Source organism: Danio aesculapii, chromosome 23 (genome assembly GCF_903798145.1).
Source record: "Danio aesculapii chromosome 23, fDanAes4.1, whole genome shotgun sequence".
In the NCBI taxonomy this organism is placed as follows: domain Eukaryota; kingdom Metazoa; phylum Chordata; class Actinopteri; order Cypriniformes; family Danionidae; genus Danio; species Danio aesculapii.
Genome location: NC_079457.1, coordinates 5,777,993 through 5,799,730, shown reverse-complemented (window position 1 = coordinate 5,799,730; position 21,738 = coordinate 5,777,993). Strand labels below are relative to the sequence as shown.

The 21,738-nt window shown below is 36.7% G+C and overlaps 1 protein-coding gene across 1 annotated transcript in view; it reads left to right on the top strand.

Annotated features, from left to right (window-relative positions):
• Window positions 1-742: 742 nt before the first annotated feature.
• LOC130217742 (protein shisa-like-2A) overlaps window positions 743-21,738 on the top strand; it is a 59,786-nt gene continuing 38,790 nt past the window's right edge. The window contains exons 1-2 of the mRNA XM_056449931.1: window positions 743-924; window positions 21,372-21,508. Of these exons, the coding sequence (XP_056305906.1) occupies window positions 743-924; window positions 21,372-21,508 (319 nt within the window). The remainder of the gene's footprint in view (window positions 925-21,371; window positions 21,509-21,738) is intronic.

Below are 21,738 nucleotides of genomic sequence, written 5' to 3'. Positions count from 1 at the left end.
TGGCATCCGCCGCGTAAAAGAAATGCTGGATAAGTTGGCAGTTCATTCCGCTGTGGCGACCCCAGATTAATAAAGGGACTAAGCCGAAAAGAAAATGAATGAATGAATGAATGAATGAAGAATTAAAACAGAGAGAGGTTTAAGAGAGAAAAAAGGCTCTGAGTGTGAGAGAGAAATATTCATCATCTGAATGCATCTGCAGTATAAAATCTACACTATAAAACAAATGTATGCCAATAAAGCAAATCGAACTTAGAACTAAGAGAGGGAGACGGAGTATTTTATTCATTTATTTAAATTTTTTTTTAACTATAATAGTCTTTTTCTTATATATGTATTTTTGGAATTTCACATTTATTCTAACATGTATATATGTATTATATATTAACTATATTATTTTATTCATTGTTTATAATGTGCAATGCGTTTGCAATACTATTTTTTCCTAATAAGTCATTACAATAAGGCTCTTTTGAATAAAAAAAACTGATTTAGAGAGAGAGAGAGAGAGAGAGAGAGAGAGAGAGAGAGAGAGAGAGAGAGAGAGAGAGAGAATAAAGCTCTGCCCGTCTCACATCTATTCACATGCCCGCGCGTCTCTGCCGGTCTCGCATCAGCGTGTGTTTGCTATCCTCCTCAGACCGGAGAAACTCTCCGCGCGCAGTAAACGATGCTCTGTATGATGTGAATGAGGCTCTGTAGGCTTTAACAGGTGGCGGTCGAGGGTTCGAGTCTCGCCAGCATGAGCTCGGACTGCGCGGGGTATCAAAACACGGACAACGTGTTTGTGAGCGGGTTCACGTGCCCGAAGCCGGACAGCGACGTGCGCGCGATTTTCTGCTGCGGGTTCAATGATGTCAAATACTGCTGTGACGATCCCAACAGCTTCTTTCCCTATGATTATGGATACATGTGGTGGCTCAGGTAAGACAGATTGTTTTATGTGTGAGTGAATAATATTTGTAATGTTAGTGCTGTTTTCGATATTACAGTTTATGGCTAGTTGTTACAACTTTCTGGAATAAGTAGATTTGACACGACTGAGAAAGTTTCTTACACTTTTTCTTCATGAATAACTAATATTTTGACTAATATTTTAAGCTAAAAATTGTCCATGGTTTCAATATGGAAAGGTGTAGTAGCCTATTATCATGGCTAGCATGAAAAAAAAGTATATTTGACAGGACTGAGAAAGTTTTATTTGAAAGGACTTCATTTTAAAGTTGCTTTTTTCATGAGTAACTAATATTTTGTTACAAATTTGGTTACCTTAGTACTTTTTTTGTCCTCTTTCGAGTGTCTTTTAGCAAAATATCAACAAAAAGGGAGCGTTTACTCAAAATATGTTGGTACAACACGTGAATTTTGCTTATCTTGATGCGTCTAGAAATACAACATCATTATTTTTCCTTATGAAAATTGACTATGGTTTCAATATGGTAAAGGTGTAGCATGGTAGATTTGACAGGAATGAGAAAGTTTCTGACACTATCTTTCATGGGTAACTGTAATACTTTTACAGAAATATGGTGATTTTACTACTTCTTTTGTTCTCTTTTGGATTTCTTTTACCAAAATAACCACAAAAAGGGAGCGTTCACTCAAAATATGTTGGCACAAAATGTGAATTTTGCTTATCTTGATGCATGTTGTCTAGAAATACAACATTATTATTATTTTTCCTTATGAAAATTTACTGGTTTTTATTATAGTGAAGGTTTAGTATCCTATCATGAAAAAAGTATTTGACCGGACTGAGAAAGTTTCTGACAAATTTTTTATGGGTAACTGTAATATATTGATAGAAATATGGTGATTTTAGTACCTATTTGTACTCTTTTGGATGTCTTTTGCCAAAAAAAACACAAACAGGGAGCGTTCACTCAAAATATGTTGGTACAACACGTGAATTTTGCTTATCTTGATGCGTATTGTCTAGAAATACAACAGTATTTTTCCTTATGAAAATTGATTGTGGTTTCAATATGGTAAAGGTGTAGCATGGTAGATTTGACAGGACTGAGAAAGTTTCTGACACTATCTTTCATGGGTAACTGTAATAGTTTCATAGAAATATGGTGATTTTACGACTTTTTTGTTCTCTTTTGGATTTCTTTTACCCAAATAACCACAAAAAGGGAGCGTTCACTCAAAATATGTTGGTATAACACGAGAATTTGGCTTATCTTGATGCATGTTGTCTAGAAATACAACATTATTTTTCCTTATGAAAATTTACTATGGTTTCAATATGGTAAAGGTGTAGCATGGTAGATTTGACCGGACTGAGAAAGTTTCTGACACTATCTTTCATGGGTAACTGTAATAGTTTTATAGAAATATGGTGATTTTACTACTTTTTTTGTTCTCTTTTGGATTTCTTATACCAAAATAACCACAGAAAGGGATCATTCACTCAAAATATGTTGGTACAAAATGCTTATTTTGCTTATCTTGATGCATGTTGTCTAGAAATACAACATTATTATTATTTTTCCTTATGAAAATTTACTGGTTTTTATTATAGTGAAGGTTTAGTATCCTATCATGAAAAAAGTATTTGACAGGACTGACAGTTTCTGACACATTTTTTATGGGTAACTGTAATATATTGATAGAAATATGGTGATTTTAGTACCTATTTGTACTCTTTTGAAGGTCTTTTGCCAAAAAAAACACAAACAGGGAGCGTTCACTCAAAATATGTTGGTACAAAACTTGAATTTTGCTTATCTTGATGCGTGTTGTCTAGAAATGCAACATTATTATTTTTTTCCTAATGAAAATTGACCATGGTTTCAATATGGTAAATGTGTAGTATCCTAAATCTATCATAAAAAATGTAGATTTGATAAGACTAATGATCATTGATAACTGTAATGTATTGATAGATGTATGGTTAGAACTTTTGTGTTCTCTTTGAATGTCTTTTACCAAAATAACAACAAAAACGAAGCGTTCACTCAAAATTTGTTGATACAAAATGTGTATTTTCTTGATGCGTGTAGTCTAGAAATACAGCTGTATTTATTATTTTCCCTTATGAAAATTGACCATTGTTTCATTATAATAAAGGTGTAGTATCCTGTCTATCATGGAAAAAATAGATTTGACAGGACTGAGATAATGGGTAACTGTACTATTTTGATAGAAGGATGGTTTATTTTCTCTTTTCGATGTATTTTACCAAAATAATCACAGAAAAGGATTGTTCACTCAAATAGAGTTGGTACAAAATGTTTATTTAGCTTATTTTTAAGCATGTTTAGAAACGCAACTGTTATTTTTTTCCCTTATGAAAATTGGTCATTGTTTCATTATAGTAAATGGTAGTATCCTGTCTATCATGAAAAAGTAGATTTGACAGGACTGAGAAAGTTTCTGACTCTATTTTTCATGAGTAATTGTAATATTTTGATAGAAATATGGTTATTTTACAACTTTTTTTGTTCTCTTTTGGATGTCTTTTACCAAAATATCACCAAAAATGGAGCGTTCACTCAAAATGTGTTGGTAAAACACATGCATATTGTGCATGTTGTTTAGAAATACATCTGTGTTTATTATTTTCTCTTATGAAAATTTACCATGGTTTCATTATAGTATAGGTGTAGTATCATGTCTATCACGAAAAAGTTAGATTTGACTGGACTGAGAAAGTTTCTGACATGAGTAACTGAAATATACTGAAAGATATTTTACCAAAATAACCACAAAAAGGGAGCGTTCACTCGAAATGTGTTACAAAACGTGTTGCTTATCTTGATATGTGTAGTCTAAAAATACAGCTGTGTTTATTACTTTCCTTTATGAAAATTGACCATGGTTTCATATAGTGAAGGTGTAGTATCCTATCTATCATGAAAAAGTAGTTTTGACAGGACTGAGAAAATTTCTGACACTTTTTTTCATGAGGAACTGTAAGATTTTGTTAGAAATATGGTAATCTTAGTACCTTTTTTGTCCACTTTCAGATGTCTTTTACCCAAATAACAACAAAAAGGGATTGTTCCCTCAAAATTTGTTGGAGCAAAGCATGTATTTTGGTTATCTTGATACATGTTTGAAAATAAAGCTGTGTTTTCCTTTATGAAAATAGACCATGGTTTCATTATAGTAAAGGTGTAGTAGCCTATCATGGGAAAAAAGTATGTGACAGGACAGAGTTTCTGATACTCTTTTTGTTTTTTCATGAATAACAAATATTTTGTTAGAAATATAGCTTTTTAGTACCTTTTTTTGTCCTCTTATGGATGTCTTTAACCAAAATAACAACACAAAAGAGAGCGCTCACTCAAAATGTGCTGCATTTACAAAACCTAAATTTGTTTCTGTTCCATTTTGGGATAAGTGAGTCCCCAGAAGTTTTGCAGTTCAACAAAAATTGATGAAAAGAAAACAAATGAAAGTAAAATACAAATGCAACTCTATATCTTTCTACAGTATATTAGTCTTCTAATGCTGTATGATCGCTCCAATAATTTGCTCATCTCATTGATGTCATAATTATGGGGTGTTTGAAAGCACAGATTGTGGGAAGATATTATATATGCTTCTCAAATATGATATGATGATGTATGAGACAATTCATGTCACTTCAGAAGATGCAGAGCACTGCACATGATTCATACTTCTACTAGGAATTCTTCAAACATTTTGGTACACAGAGGAAGGATAATCAAGTATTTTAATATTTAAATCAATAGTTTGATCAAAATTATACTAGTTTATTGTTTTAAAGCAACAGTCAGGAAAACAGTATTTGACTTAGTATTGTTATTTTTTTCCTCAGTACTATGGAAGTCAATGGCAGCTTCCAACTTTTTTCAGAGCATCTTGTTTTGTGTCATTTTTGTTTGAGCTATTCCTTTTTAATGTCAGGCATTGTTGAAGTAATAACGTTCGGTATTTGCAATGATGGTGCAGAAGAAAACACACTGTAGATGAAAGTTTACCTGAAAATATGAGATTTCATTTAAGGGCTAGTTCGCTCAAAATGAAAATCATTTTCTGACCCTTTTCTTGTCTCAAACCTTTATGATTTTCCATCTTCTGTTGAACACAAAAGAAGTTATTTTGAAGAATGTTGGAAGCCCACTGACTTCTATAACGTTGGCTTTTCTAACAATGAAATCAATGATCTCAGGACTCCAGCATTTTTCAAATGTCTTTCATTGTGTTCAACAGAAGAAAGAAACTAAAGTTTCAACCTTGAGGTAGAGTAAATAGTGAATCAAATTTAATTTTGGGATTTGCTATCTCTATAAAATCTCTTTAAATGGACCTGTGCTTAAGTGGATCCAAACCTTTTTGAGTTTCTTTCTTCTGTTAAACACAAAATAAGATATTTTGAAGAAATTTAGAAACCCCTATTTTTTCCCCTATGGAGGTCAATGTTTACAGGTTTCCAGCATTCTTTCAATATCTTATATTGTATTCAACAAAAGAAAAAACTAATGTTTGGAACTACTTGAGTAAATAGTGAGTAAACTATCCCTTTAAATGGACCCCTGCTTTCCCCTTTTCAATTGACATTGAAAGATCACTTGTGATGTGTTTCTCTGGATAAATATAAATCTTGTTTTTAGGAGGTTTAGACATTTTGTAACTAGAAAACAAGACAAGGGACGGGTTTTTTCACAACATATGTACTTAAAGGGCTAGTTCACCCAAACATAAAAAAATTACCCACTATTCACTCTTCCTCAAGTAGATCCAAACATTTTTGAGTTTGTTTCCGCTGTTGAACACAAAAGAAGATATTGTGAAGAATGTTGGAAACTTCTATACTATTTGTTTTTCTTACTATGAAATCAATGGTCTCAGGACTCCAGCATTCTTCAAATGTCTTTCATTGTTCAACAGAAGAAAGAAGCTAATGTTTAGACCCTTTTAAATGCACTGTGCTTTCTCTTTTTTCATGACATTGAAAGATCACTTGTGTTGTGTTTCTCTGGTAAGAAAAAAATGTTTATAGGGGGTTTAGATATATTTTGTACCTCGAAAACAAGACATAGTTACTCACTGGGGACAGGATTTTCAACATCATGCGTACTTAAAGGGCTAGTTCACCTAAATTGACCCACTATTGACTCTCCCTCAAGTAGATCCAAACATGTTTGAGTTTGTTTCTGCTGTTGAACACAAAAGAAGATATTTTCAAGAATGCTGCAAACCTGTTACTATTGACTTCCATTGTAGGAAAAAACAAAGACTATGCCTTTAAACCCTACAGCATATTTGAAATTGGACATTAAAGCCTTTGTGCCTCAGGGCCAACATGTTTAATGGCTCCATAGATTAATCGAAAGGGTCAAAGGCCATTGTTGAAGAAATACAAAAGCAGTGCATTGCTCAAGTAGGCTTCTTCTACATTCAGACACTTTCATATGTTACGTTTTGAACTGCAAAACAATTATGGATGCAACACTTATAGATTTTAGTTGTATGGTTATATAGTCTGAAGAATAATTATGGTTTTACAGTTATCACGTCTATTTATTAAGCTTTATATTTGGTATTTAAATGAACTGTTGTTATTATCATTTGCATTCATACATTCATAATCATTTTAGTAATCTGTAATAATTCATTTAACATATCTTTTGTTTACATTGCACTGAAAGCCACGCACCACTCTTACTATTGGTTTTTCGAATGAACTAATTTTATTTTCGATGTCTTGGTCACCTTATTTGGAAGGCCGGAACAAATTGCCTAGCGGGCCAAGTTCGGCCCGCGGGCCTCCAATTGAATAGCCCTGCTCTATGGTTTTACTATATGTATAGAGTTTCACCTAACCGCGTTTGTCGCAAATTACGTGACATCACCCGGACAGAGGAGCTTGGCCGGACGCACCCGGCCCGAACCAATCGAGGAAAATAAATATATTTATGCTTTTTTGGAGTCAAACACTTAGGACAACACTTGAACAAAATTTAAGACCTCGTAAAAACCGCTTTAAACTATTTTTTATACTTTTTAAGGGCCTTAATTTCCTTATAATTGATTTATCAACTTTTAATACTTTTTAAGACGCCGCGGACACCCTGTTTATGCAAATACACAATTATTGACATACAGTGTAATTGTTACTGCAACGATTTGATGAGCGATTCACAATATTATGCAGTTTTTGAATATGTGTTTGCATCGTCTAATTACATATGATGGTCTAGATAAGTGCAATTTGCTTGAATTAGTTATTTAATGAGATTTTGGTCTCTCAGTCGAAGCCCTGATGGTAATATTGTAAAGCAGACGGCATGTTGTGACAGCATTTCTCTTCAAGGTCATAATAAAGCCACTGCGCAGAACATGCTCATTAAATTGAGCCTGAAAAGCTATTTGCTGTTGTTAATGACATCAGATAATCAATAACGAATAAATTACTGTTCTAATTACTAATCTATGACCCATCAACAAACAATCCTGATTGTTTCACTGCATGATTGTTGATTTTATGTGATCTGGTTTAACACATCATTTTAAAGATGTTGTATTGGAATTTTATATTATATTCTACTGTTGTGCTTTGAAATACAACGTTTAAATGTTTGTAAAAACAAAGTCACATTGTACAATGCACTGATATTATGTAGTTTCAAAATACAACATATTAACATTTTAATGTACAAAAATATAACGTGGGTGTCTTAACAGCATATAAGAGCCCATATGTTGTATTTTTGCTCCTTGTGTCATCACTCATATTGCAAGTCATATCTCTCCGGCCCCTCACTTGGGATGCTTTTCATGAACTGCACCCCATGACAGACTGATTGAAAAGCCCTGCCATAGAGTAAAACAGATGGCAAAATGGGATAATGCAAGTTTGCATACGCCTGGTTGGAGAAAGACGAGTTTAAATAGTGGCTGAAAACAACCGCGTAATTTATTTTTTCAAATTTAGTTTCTTCCGAGCTTATCTGAGTTCTGTTGTATGGTTGTGCTCCATTCATTTATTTAACTATTTAACTACAACTGTTTATTAGCAACTGTTTATTAAGTTTTGTTATTAAGTTAATTTAAGTAAGGTTTGATACTGATTGAACTTGAAGTGGTGACGAGGTCTTAAAATATTCTGAGAAGGTCTTTAAAAAGTCTTAAAAAGGTATTGAAATTTCCTTTAGGATTCCTGCATATACCCTGATAAATCACTCATATTTGTGAATGAATTTAACTTCTGTTCTTGGGAATTAATGCAACTCATAACACCTGGTTTTTAGGTGGTAAAACTTTTTCTATCAGGTGTTAATCACAACTATTGGAGTATTAAAGGCTGCTCTTTTTGGTCTTGAGACTTACTAAAATTATGCCAGCCCAGTTCATAAATATATATTTATATATAGCGCTGTCACCCTCTAACAGCAGTCTTTACCGTCCAAATCCCCTTTTTTCCAGACTAGAAATTCCTGTTAGAGTCGGCCAACAAGCCCTGTCCCCCGGGCTCCGACCCCCGCAGGGGTCATCTTCACACATATATATATATATATATATATATATATATATATATATATATATATATATATATATATATATATATATATATATATATATATATGTATGATATATATTTGGATATGGATATATATTTGGATATACATGGTTTTCGGTAACGCACCCCAGGTCAGCTTGCTGTAGACCGACTGACACACCAATCGCCTTCCCTAAACCCAACCAGTAGTGTTTTCAGAAGCAGTCTAGTAAAAGAAAAGCCATTTTCAGCCTGTTGTTTGTTTATTGTTTTACCTGGTTTCTGGAAACATTCTTTGCCAGGCTCAAACCCTGTCATCGCGGTCAACTCTGCTCCACATCACAAGTTCATTGGTGTACGCGGCAAGCAACTTGGAAAACTGGTAACACCAGAAAAGTCGTCCATACCGAGGTCGGCGCTATCGGGAATATAAACAGAATCCTTCAGTGGCATCATACCAACCCAAAGGAAAAATGTAATTGAATCTCATTTGTGATCTTCGAGTCATACAGGAAACAATTGAAGCTTCCCAATATTGCCCTTGGCTAAAGCATTGTAATTTTAATTACTGTATTTCAGAGACCCTTGTTGCTGATTGGTTTCAATAATCTATTTAAGTTTAATGTCAGTGTGAATCGAAAGTTTCTGAGACTTTTATATCAGTATGTCAATGTAAATATTGATTAAGGGGCAGGGCTTTCTTTTTTGCACATAATTTTCTCTTGGCAAATTAATGGTAAGAGGGGCATGGCTAAGAATATTGTGGCTGAAGCATCAGAGTGACATCATGAGAGAAGGAGCCAATCCAAACGCAGAAGCAGAGCATCTTTAAAGAAGACTTTTAGCTGAATCCGTGGTCCTTGATATTTCCATAGATATATATTTGGGGCATACTAAAACAAACCTATAGGTCTCTGTTATCATTAACGTCCTGCATCCTCCAGTGGTTGATTTTTGTTGAGTGCCAGGCTTGATGTCACTGCTGGCTGGCCACTTTCAATTCAATCTTTTGGCATGGTGTAAAAGCAACAAAAAAAAATGTCCAAGATTACAAAATCTGGGATCGGCTCCAGTTCAAAAGCTCATACACTCCAGTGGCTGCTGCTGATCTTGGGGGGATTAAGGTCAAGCCATCACTCACACGAGGAGCTCAATGATGACGGTTTTCTTCACATGCCACTGTGACATGACATTTTACAGCATGACATCTCTCAGTGTTTCTGAGGAGTCTGTAATAACGGTGATTCGCACACTTGGGCTTCTAATGCTGCCCGTTTGGAGCTTAACAGAGCTTTAATAGAGTGCGATGAGACTCTTGAGCTCGGTTATATTTCTAGCATTCTAGAAATTAAGGTATCAAATGAGTGTTTTCAGTGCAATGCCAAAGCCATTTTCGGTTCCCCGAAGAACCTTTCGGGAAACATTTGTTATAAGTAGGGATGCTATTGGCTGATAATCACATTTCATGACTCAATCGGTACTCACTGATCTGGCCAATCTCATGAACCGATTGCAAGTGTTTGTTTATGCTTTTACAAGCAGACAAAGAAGTGGGTTATACATACACCAGCTACAACACGTGAGAATGTAAATGATTTGGGTTGTTGGGTTGATGGTGGGTGCGCGAGCGAGCGATGCACTTGCGTTACAGCAGCTAAAATATATACAGATGCGGTGCAATCTCTGTTTAGTTATTGGTGCACGAGTGATGCGCTCTTTGTTGAAAGTGCAACTATTGTATATCCTGTATTTTGAGCTGCTGTGATGCGAACGTAATTATCGCCCCTATCTAGTGTCTCATCCAAGCTTATGACCTCTCCCTTAAGCTCGGCGAGTCTCCCGCATATTCATAGTGGCTCCGTGATGCCTTCAAATTCGCTAATATCCTGCAAATCATTGCGAAGAAAGTGAATGAGCTAGATAACAGATTGCGATAGGTTAAGTGATGTTCTACGCATTACACAGTTCTTAGGATAACTGAATAGAGCAGTAAAGTCACTAGTGCAAAACCCTGTTTCTCTCATCAAGCTGCGGAGGCTCTCCGGATCTGCTGTCAGTAGTTGGAGATGAGCATCATATTTGAATGACTTTGCATGTACAGTTGAAGAATTATTAGCCCCCCTTTTAATTTTTTAAATATTGCCCAAATGATGTTTAACAGAGCAAGGAAATTTTCACTGTAGGTCTGATAATATTTTTTCTTCTGGAGAAACTTATTTGTTTTATTTCGGTTAAAATAAAAGCAGCTTTTATTTTTTTAAAACCCATTTTAAGGTCAAAATTATTAGCCCCTTTAGCTATATATATTTTTCGATAGTCTACAGAACAAACCACTGTTATACAATAACTTGCCTAATTACCCTAACCCCCCTAGTTAACCTAATTAACCTAGTTAAGCCTTTAAATGTCACTTAAAGTGTCTTGAAAAAGATCTAGTTAAATATTATTTACTGTCATCATGGCAAAGACAAAATAAATCAGTTATTAGAAATGTGTTATTAAAACTATTATGTTTAGAAATGTGTTGAAAAAATCTTCTCTCGGTTAAACGGAAGTTGGGTAAAAAATAAAAATAAACAGGGGCTAATAATTCTGACTTCAACTGTATTTAGGCCTGTTTACATATAAGAACTGACAGTTCTGTGTTTTTGACAATGTTGTGTTCACTAAAACCTGGATGGAAATTTTAGATAAATAATAAAAAAGAATATTAAATAATATAACTTATTGTAATTTACTTATTGCAATAAACAGTAGCTTATAGGCCTATTTCCTAGAAGCAATGGATTTGTTTTAACATTTCTTCAATGGATTTATTTGTGCCTTTTTAACTTCTTATGCTTCAAATATGCCAACCCTGGCTCATTCTGAAAACGTACCCCTATATACATTTCTAGAGAGCACCAAATATGTCCCAGGAGATTATTTATTTATTTCTTTTGCAGTTTTTGTTTTCACGAATCCACCAGAGGTCGCTGTGTATGCTTTTTCAGATCTCAAATTTCCCTCGCGAGTGCCATTCAAACCTGCTATTCTCACCTAAATCCACCAGAGGCCGCTGTCAACTGACTGACTGACTGACTGACTGAAATGACTGACTGACTGAAAATGACTGAAAATGACTGACTGAAAATTTGAGAGCTAAAGTAGCAGTGTGCCGATTTTCTTTTAATCTTTTGCTACTGTGTTTATTTTTGATCGAACACCTGCTTTTGAGATTCTTAGATGTGCGCACATTTCTGTTTCTTGTTTGCTTTTTAAATCTTGTCATGTCATGATTATAAATGTTTAATGACAGTCTTATGAACACCCCTTCAAGTAAAGTGTTTCCAGTATTTTTTCCTTGTTGTTGTTAATGGTAAAGTATGCATAAAATCTTATTCACATTCATTTTTTTTTAAATTAAAATATGCAAGTAGTACACAAAATGGGATCACATACAAAGAACAAAACAACAACAAAACATGAAAACACAATGTGAGCATGTGTGTGCATGCATGTAACAGTAACTAGGTGGATAGAGTACATACATATGGGGGAAAAATTATATATATATATATATATATATATATATATATATATATATATATATATATATATATATATATATATATACATACATAACATCATTAAATGAAACAAATAGCATATATATATATATATATATATATATTTATATATATATATATATACAGGGGTGTAGTGGACATTTTAAAAGTGGGGGGGGCTGTATGAGATCATATGTTCAAATAATTATTAATCACCTGTTTCTAAATGGTCTGTCTCTAAAAGTGAGGGGGATGGATCCTTCCATTCCCCCCGATTGCTACGCCCCTGTGTGTATATATATATATATATATATATATATGTATATATAATAGACAAAAAAAATCTGTGGTAAGGAGTGACAACAATGATAGTAATGTAATGATAGTAATAATGAAAAGCACAACAGTTATAACGACTGACAACAACAATAATAATAATAATTAATAATTACAAGTACTACGCCAACTACTACTACTACAGAAATTACTAATGTTACAACCACCATTACTGCTGCTACTACAGCCACACTGACGACTACTACAATGTCTACTTATTCAGACTTATTCACATTCATGACAAAAGTTTCATGACAGTTTTATGAACACCCCTTCAAGTAAAGTGGTACCAGCTTGGTTCATGCACCTAAAAACAGTTGGATGTAAACAACACAGGCTCATTAGGGATATGTACTACTGTCTGCATTTCTGGAGAGCGTACATTATGTAGCCAGAGGTACATATGGCTGCATTTCATCTTTAAAATGAATGCTATGGGGGTGGTGTGACGCCGCTGACGGCTTCTGTGCCTTTTTACGCTATCCTTTTGCTTTTCCTGTTACCAGTTTGCCCAGTAGCTCACCGCATATGCTGATGGACTTGGGATGGGAGCGGAGTTGACCGTGACGACGGGTTAGTCATTCAGTTGACGGCAAGCTGGCCTGGTCAGCTGAAGTGTATTTTGCACCCTCTGGTGGATTTATGTGAGAAGAGGATGTGCGAGAGAACATCAAAAAGCGTACACATCGGCCTCTGATGGATTTTACAAGAACAAAAACTGCAAGCTGACGTACCTCCAGTTATGTATTTCGCTGTCCCCAGAAATGTAGACCTGGGCAGTGGTGTAGTCGGGGCCGTACGCACGTATACTCAGTATGCCTACTTTTTTCCACTACCTGTTTGGGCATTACGATTCTGAGGATCAATAATTGCATATACCCTCGGTATATATATGCTTATTAGACTTCCCTAATTTATCTGTATTCGCATCCCCTTTAACTGTATACCAAATGTTTTTTTGAACTCTCATCTTAATTTGTTGCAATTGGTGCATTTTTGTTTATATTTGCGTCATTCCCCGCCCCCTGATGACCTCAGCAGCTGTGAGAAAATTTCGTGAGCTTTTCGAAGTTAACTGTATGATGTCTCGCTGAAACGTTCAGGTAAAATTATAAAACAGCATGGGCGGGTTGGGTGAATAATAGTACACCACTTTTTTTTTTTTTTTTATGACTACACCACTGGACCTGGGTATGTATCCGCAATGAGCCTGGGCACAGATAAATGAAATTATTTTGTTTAACGATTACAATGGATGTAGAAACAAAGGTTTCATGTGGATTTTAATCAGCGAGACCCTGTTTGTTTGTTTACTGGTGAAGCAGTCGAAATAAGTGGCTGTGGCTCTTTAAATGCAGTTTCTCTGTGGGTGATTCTCCACTGCGTTTACTGCTTTCTCCAACCTCTTATGATCCAAACAATTAATGAGAAACCATCCATTAACACCAGCTGATTATTGTAAGAACTCGTTGGCTTTTTTCAAAGCCGCATTTAATTTGTTCTGCGGGGATACAGAAGTGTGACGGCATGCTTTCATTATCTAAAACAGTCATTTCTGCTTTCATCCTATGATCTCGTGGGGGAGGAAAATGAAAATTTGTTATTTGAAAGCGAAATAAGCACCACTGAATAAATGAAACGGATAGTCTTTTAATCTAATAACATAATGGATTTGATGAATTCAGTCTTTTTATATTTTCTGTAAAGAAACTTGCTCTTTTGCTAGATATCTCTTTTATCCAGCACCATTGGCCCACATCATAACTTATTAAATCTACAATTATATATGAATAATGTATTTTGACCTCTTGGTCTCTCAATACACGGTTTCTCTGCTTCTCTTCTTATAACATGGCTCATAAATCAAAACAGATATCTCTTTTTTTTCTTTTATACATTATTAATAAGCTTCATGCATGTAAATACAACATTGTAAAAAATAAATAAATAAATACTGTCTTGTTTTCCAGATCGAAAAAGTCAAACAATAATGTATTTGCTTGATGTTAAAGTGCTAGTCATTTAAAGGTTTTAATTCTCTCATCATTTAATGGAGTTAAATTGTTAACAAAAGTTCAGGAGCAGAATCATGCCTCACGTTGCCTTCTTAACCAATCACCTACTACCTAAAACTTAAGGCAGACCAGCCCTCTAAAGACTGTTTCACACAGCAAGCGTGAGCAGACCATATTTTTTCGGAGTTTCATACTGCACGCAGAAGCAGTGGTCCAGGGCGAGGCGTGAGCGTTGCTGAAGCAGCATGGGGTGCGATAGTTTCGGCGCTGGGTCTATTTTTGCTGCGCTGCTCATGCTCAATTAAAGTGACAGTGCATTGATAATGACCAAAAACACATTGAATGACAGTAAAAAGTAGCAATTTTACCCAATACATGGGTATCGATAATATCCACCAGAGATGTATAGTAACGAAGTAGAACACCTTCACTACTGTACTTAAGTACTAAAAGGCAGTATCTGTACTCTATTAGAGTATTGTTTTTTTCTTCCACTTTTACTTCGGTACATATTTTCGATGAGTTTAATACGTTTACTCTGATAGATTTTTTATGTGCTGCATCGTTACTCGTTACTAGGGGTGTCAAAGCATAGACTGTAAAATATATGGACGTAGTATCCGTGACGTCACCCATAGGTTTCTGAAGAGTGCAAATGAAGCCACAAGTAGGCGCAGTTAACTGTCGCCATTTTGTTCGCGCGTCATCGCACCCACGGCGGGATACCAAACAAGGGCAAAGAGGTGGAGAGTGAGCGGAGCTACAGACACGTGCTGGCATTTTGCTTAGACCTGGCTTAGACAGACTTTACTTTGGGAGAAACGCTTAATACTTTATTACCTGCGACTCGTTTGTGTTCTGAGCACATGTGCTTGGTTGTACACTATATCAATAAAGTGTTTAGACTTTTAAAAACACTGTAGTAACACAATGAGCCACTAAATATTGTTCTAATGATGTTTTTCTACAGGAGGAAAACGCGAAATACGTCCAAACACTTTAAATATAGTCTGTGTTAGTAAATGCAAGACTATTGATGAACTCCAGTATAACACTGTATGAGAACGCTTTAGATGACTGTTCTAGAGCATACAGCTAATCAATCTGTCAGACTGTGGAGGGCATTACAGCTCTAAAGAACATTATTAATGATAAATGATCTTAAATAAAACACATACATTTATAGAGATGGTATATAACTATATAATTTCACTCACCAGGGAAACGGAGGCCACAGGAATGGTTTGTGAGCACAATTAAGTGCACACAGCATGCCATATCATCTGATAATTGTAGGAAATAATCCCAAAAGGCAATTGACTGTGTAAAGAAACATTAACCAACACAAAAATGCGATGTATATGCCGAGTGCATCGGCTAATTAGCTGTAATCAGCTGAGGTGATGAGACAGCGAGCAGCGAGCCCTAGCTGTCACTCAAGTGGCCACGCCCTTAATTGTGCAGACTTAATATGACTTATAAAAAACTTCACCCCCCTCACAGTTGTCATGAAGGTTAATCATGGCTATATGGACCAAAGCCATCTTTTGTACCAGGCTGTAAACATGTTTTTATCAGCTGTAAAAATGGCCAATTTCCCATTGCAGTCAGAAATGACCTGGACTTCCTGGAGCCAGCCCCCCAAGGCGAGTCGATGAAATGCAGTTTTAGTTACTTCCGTGTTGGCTTCCCGAGGGAGAGCAGGAGGTTGCCGCTTGTGTCAAAGTTATTGATATCAGTTCAGTAATAGATCATAACCGGTTATTACTTACTGATGTCATTTATCCCCTATGCGTGTTGTCGCAAGACAATACTATGGCGAAGGAGCAATGAAGGCGGCACAGCACATGAGCCACTATTTCACTACTACAGAGAAATGCTGTAAAACTCCATTTCTGACTCTTACTCTCTCACTTTGAACGTTTGACCCGCTGGCGTGTTTGTGATGGTAACTTTTCTGTTCCTCTTGGCTGTTAAAGCGATACTTGTGGATCCAGACACAAGCGTGCCTGAGGTGCAAGTTTTCTCCACTGTGTCTATTATGGATTACCTGTGATAACCGCATATCATGCGCATACAGACTGTAATCGCGGCTGTTCTTCCTGCCATTGATGAACAGCGATTTAATTTCTAAAGCAGATCGCAGCCCTTTCTGTTGAGCAGTTGAAGACAATAACAAATCATAGGGGTGTAAGACCTCGCCTGTCAGCACTCAAAAAGCAAGCGGGATAACATTACATTAGTTTATTTGCTATAAATGCTCATGCTGTCTTCTGTGCATGTATTGGAGTTTCGTTTAAAACATTCAGAAAGAGTGTTTTCTTTGAGCAGGTCTAATTAAGGATACAGTTCATACAACTTACTGCTGTATTAAAGGACAAAATTGTATTACAAATAAAATATAAATATATTTATAGATTTTCATTAAAAAATCGCTGGCATGATAATCGTAACCGAACCAAACCGTGAGAACAGTGTAGATTCACACCCCTACTCGTTACAATTATAGACCTTTTTCTTGGCTACTGCGTGGAGGGCGCCATAGTGACCAGCGTGAATGTTTAAAACTTCCTTTTACAGCGTTTACAACCGGTAATTGCGATGCGAAAATGGTTTTCAGTAGCGTTTTGAGTGGATTACAGAGTGTTTTTGTGACACACAACTTTGAAAGGTGTGTGTTAAAGCTGTTATAATCTGTCAGATCTGTGATTCAAGCGCGAGAGAAAAACTGTATCGTAAGCCATGTTTCTTTTCGTTCTGCTTAATCACGTGCCCCCAAAAAAGATATTTAAAATAAACAAAACAATATGAAGTCTTTTTTTTTTTTACTACATTACACAGTACTTGTACTTTTACTTTCAGTATTTGATTAGTAAATTTTGAAATAAACTGCTTGCAATACTTAAGTATAAAAAATGTTGAATACTTTAGTACTTCCACTTAAGTATGGTGCTTAAAGAGCACTTCAACTGCTACTCAAGTCACTTTTTGATTAAGCACTTGTACTTAAGTCTGGGTCTTTAGTACTTTATACATCTCTGATAACCACTGATTTTTAAATTGTCAATCAAATGAACTTAAACGATTAAAAACGAATTACAAAACCAAATTTAAAACAACATTAGCATCAGTTTTGTTTAAGTTACACATTAGTTTGATCACATATAGATATTTTTATAACTATATTGTATAAATATTATTGTATTATTGAGAAGCATACAGTTCTTCAGGATCTATATAGTTGCAGGTTAAGGAAACAGCATAGGAGGAAGTTGGTACAGATAAAAAATAAAGGGTATTTATAGATAGATAGGTAACAGGATAGAATAGACAGATGGATTGATCCCTGCAGCAGCTGCCGATGAGTTGCGCGCTGCAGATGCAGTCGGTGTGAAAGACAAACGCCTGCGTGCTGCTTCTGCTCTCCATACACGCTGCTCATGCTCTGTTTGCGCTTGCGGTGTGAAACAGGCGTAACACTGTTTATCTCATTCTCTCAAACCCACCCTTCCTCCCTCTATATTCTTGCTTCCCAAAATAATCCTTATGCCCAATTCATACAGTGCTTCAGCGTCATCGCTTGATGGAGGGCGTGTCTGAAGTTGGAGCTGATGCAATTGTAATAGCAGCACCAGCCAATAAAATTAGTCTGCAATCGGCTATTGTCTGAGCTGGAGTATTTGCATAAACCGATCTGATTGGCTGACGTTTCTGCACTTGAAGTGCTTGAAGTTCTGTAGTGAGCAACTTCTGAAGTGGTGCAAACAGATCCACAATTCAGTTCGGCAATGCTTGACATCATCCATTTGGCGCAAAACATTAGAGATGGGACCCCCACTCTGAGTCTCTGGGCATCATCGTTGGATGTACCTACTCTTCATTATTTATCCTCTTACTTCAGTTCCTCTTCATCCCAATGTTCCATTACCGTCTCCTTTCATCCCTACATCACTACAATAAAATCTATCTAAAGGTGTGGCGAGGTCTATGCTGGTGAACTCATCTCTTGTTTTTTTAGGTTTTTTCTTCACAAAGACTGTTAGAAGAAATATCCATTGACTTTCATTATGTTTTTGTTCTTACTATGTACCAACATTCTTCAGAAAATCATGTTTTGTTTTTAATAGAAGAATCAAATTCATAAAAGTTTACTCCGCTTGATTGTAAGGAAACTTTGGTTGAACTAACCCTTTAACACTTCTTAAAGAGATTTTAAAAAATTGCATTTAATTTACTTAACTTTGTTTCTGCCAGCGCACGCCTCCCAACAGTGCCGATAAACTGCCATATTGCACTGCTACTCATGTGATATTGCTAAATCCACCCTGCACTATGAATGTTTGCATGTTGTGTTCAATGCCACAGTCATATCACCTTGCAGCCCTAGAGCGGTTACTCACTGAAGCTAAGCTGGCCTGAGCCTGGTTAGTACCTGAATGGGAGACCACTTGGGAAAACTAGGTTGCTGTTGGAAGTGGTGTTAGTGAGGCTAGTAGCCGGCGCTCAACCTGTGTGAGTCCTAATGCCCCAGTATAGTGAAGGGGATGCTATACTGTCAGTGAGCGCTGTCTTTCGGCTGAGACATGAAACTGAGGTCCTTTGACGCACTTTTTTTGAGATGTTAACAGATTTGTGTGTGTTGAGCATGAATTAAGACAACATTAGCACCTGTCAGCTTTAATCGTGGCAAAAATTGATCATTTGGAGGTTTTTTTGAGCTAATTCCATCTTCCGGGTTTAAAACAATTATTGGGGCAGGATCTTAATCGGTGATGTAGCGCGAATATGCTTGTGGAGTGATGATGGATCGGTTCCTCATTATTGTTTATAGCGGCATTTTCTTATCCCGTGAGAAGACCCTGCTTCTTAATTATTCACATGCTTTCCGATGACAGACTAATATGGACAGAACACAAACCTGCCAAGCGGTGAGACAGCGCACCACGCAGTATTTGTTTGTTTCCATGATGCACAGAGTTTGTTGCATGGCTTTCTCCGCGATGCTGTCAGGGCCGATACAGCCGACCTGTTTGTGTGCAGCAAGCATTTTTGTCCAGAGAGCTGTACGAAAATTGTAGAATGGCGGACTTTGTCTTTTATCAGTTGAGTTTGTTACCCATCAGACACAACACCGTGCTGCTGTGTATGTGTAACGGAGGCCAGCTAGTGAAGTGGTGCGCAGGTAAACTTCACTCCACTAACCTATAAAAGGTGTAGCGACAGACACTAGAAGCCATGGTCTTTAGTCTCCTTGTTAGAGCAACCGACTCCCATGCAGAAAGTCGCAGGTTCAATTCCACCTTTTAGTGGGTTGGGTGGTGTGGGACCAGCGGGGTTATATTGGTGCCCTGACCCGTATGCGATGTTTAGGGGTTTGAGTGTAACGGAGGCCAGCTAGTGAAGTGCTGTGCAGGTAAACCTCACTTCTTTTACACCTAAAAGGTGCTCTAGCCGCAAACGCTAAAGGCCATGGTCTATAGCCGCCTTGGTAGAGCAACCGACTCCCATGTGGAAAGTCGCCGGTTCGATCCCAGCTCAGGGTGGGTTGGGTGGTGTAGGACTGGTGGGGTTACATTCGCACATGTTTAAAATCCTCCTGATTACCGGCAGGGTTAATGGTTGGAATAGATAGGGAAAGAGACCTGCTACGTTGTCTGCATTCAGACCCGGGATTGAGGAGGAGAGAAGTCCTCCTCATTTATAGTGTTTATATCAGTGGTGCTTACCCTGTTCCTGGAGATCGACCTTCCTGCAAAGTTCAGCTCCAACCATGATCAAACACACCTGAACCAATGGACCTGAACTGCACTTGATAATTACAGGCAGGTGTGTTTGATATGGGTTGCAACTGAAATCTGCAGGAAGGTCGATCTCCAGGAATTGGGTTGGTCACCCCTGGTTTATATAAACACAATTATCTTTATATTGATAGAACAAATTGTGGTTATTATAGTAAATTATGGCCTAATGTATATGTAACAGCATTATCAACTATAAAATCACGCGTCTCCTCACATTTTGTACTGGATTTTTATATCTTGAGCCCTTCTTTTCCCCCTGCTCTGCTGGCCATGCCCAATCCCCTCACTGTGCTGGTCCATCATGGAGCATTATTTAAAATAATTCTGAGGTAGACTTGAACTGAAAAAGAGGAGTACATAACCCTTTAAAAATCCCCTGGTACTTCCAGTAACGAGTACGGGTGTAACCCCCGGTGTCCTGGCCAAATTCCCTTGGCCATTACGGATCATGGCCTCCCAGTCATCCCCATCCACCGAATTGGCTCTATCACTGTCTCTCCACTCCCCCAATAGCTAGTGTGTGGTGAGCGCACTGGTACCGTTGCCCTCTGGCTGCTGTCGCATCATCAAAGTGGATGCTGCACACTGGTGGTGGTGTGGAGAGACCCCCCTCATGATTGTGAAGGGCTTTGGGTGTATGGCCATACACGAGAAATGCGTTAAATAAATACACATAATAATAAGATGAAAACATATAATATTTGTGTGGTATTAGCTTAAGCAGCCTGTGTTTTTCTATTGTTGTGACTTAGATGAAGATCAGAACACATTTTCTGTCCAATTTATGCAGAAATCCAAGTAATCCAAAAGGTTTCACATACTTCTTCTTTATTTCTTTATTTCTTTATTTATTTATCTATTTATTTATTAATTAGCAGGTCGAGTGAAACTCTGAAAAGGTCTGACCAAACAATCATAAAATCCTTAACATTGAGACATGCTTAAGGATTAAACTCTGACAAATGAAGTTTAAATAATGTTTCGGATCAATGCTGTGCCAATATTTCGAAAATGGTATCAAGCATCAATATTTTTGTAAGGAATGGTATTGAAGAAATTCTAGTGTCATGACAGCACTAATGAGCAGTTTGAGTTAGAAAGAAACCTGCTGGTCTCTTTCATTGAGCATTTGATTGTTAATTAGTCCTGTAATGTTTTGAACGTCTCTCTTTCTTTATCTTTCTCTGCTCTTCAGCTTGGGAGCTCTTGTGGGCTTATCTATAGCAGCTGTGGTGCTTTTGGCCTTCATCATCACTCTCTGCGTGCTCTGCTACCTGTTTATAGCCACTAAACCGCGAGGCTTGGACAACGGACTGCCACTACGAGCACCAGGTACAAAAAGCAACTCAATGAAAGAACCATTTCTTCACACACACACACACACCATAAAACATCTCGAAAGGAAAGTCCTTGAAATACAGGAAATGAGATCAGTGCTTTTATCTCATGCACGGTTCAGAGCTTTCAGTGATTTTATTTTATTTTATTTATTTATTAATTTTTTTTGTAGTAAATTTCGTTTTGGTTTGGTTTTTAGCAGCAGTGCTGATCTCAATGAAATG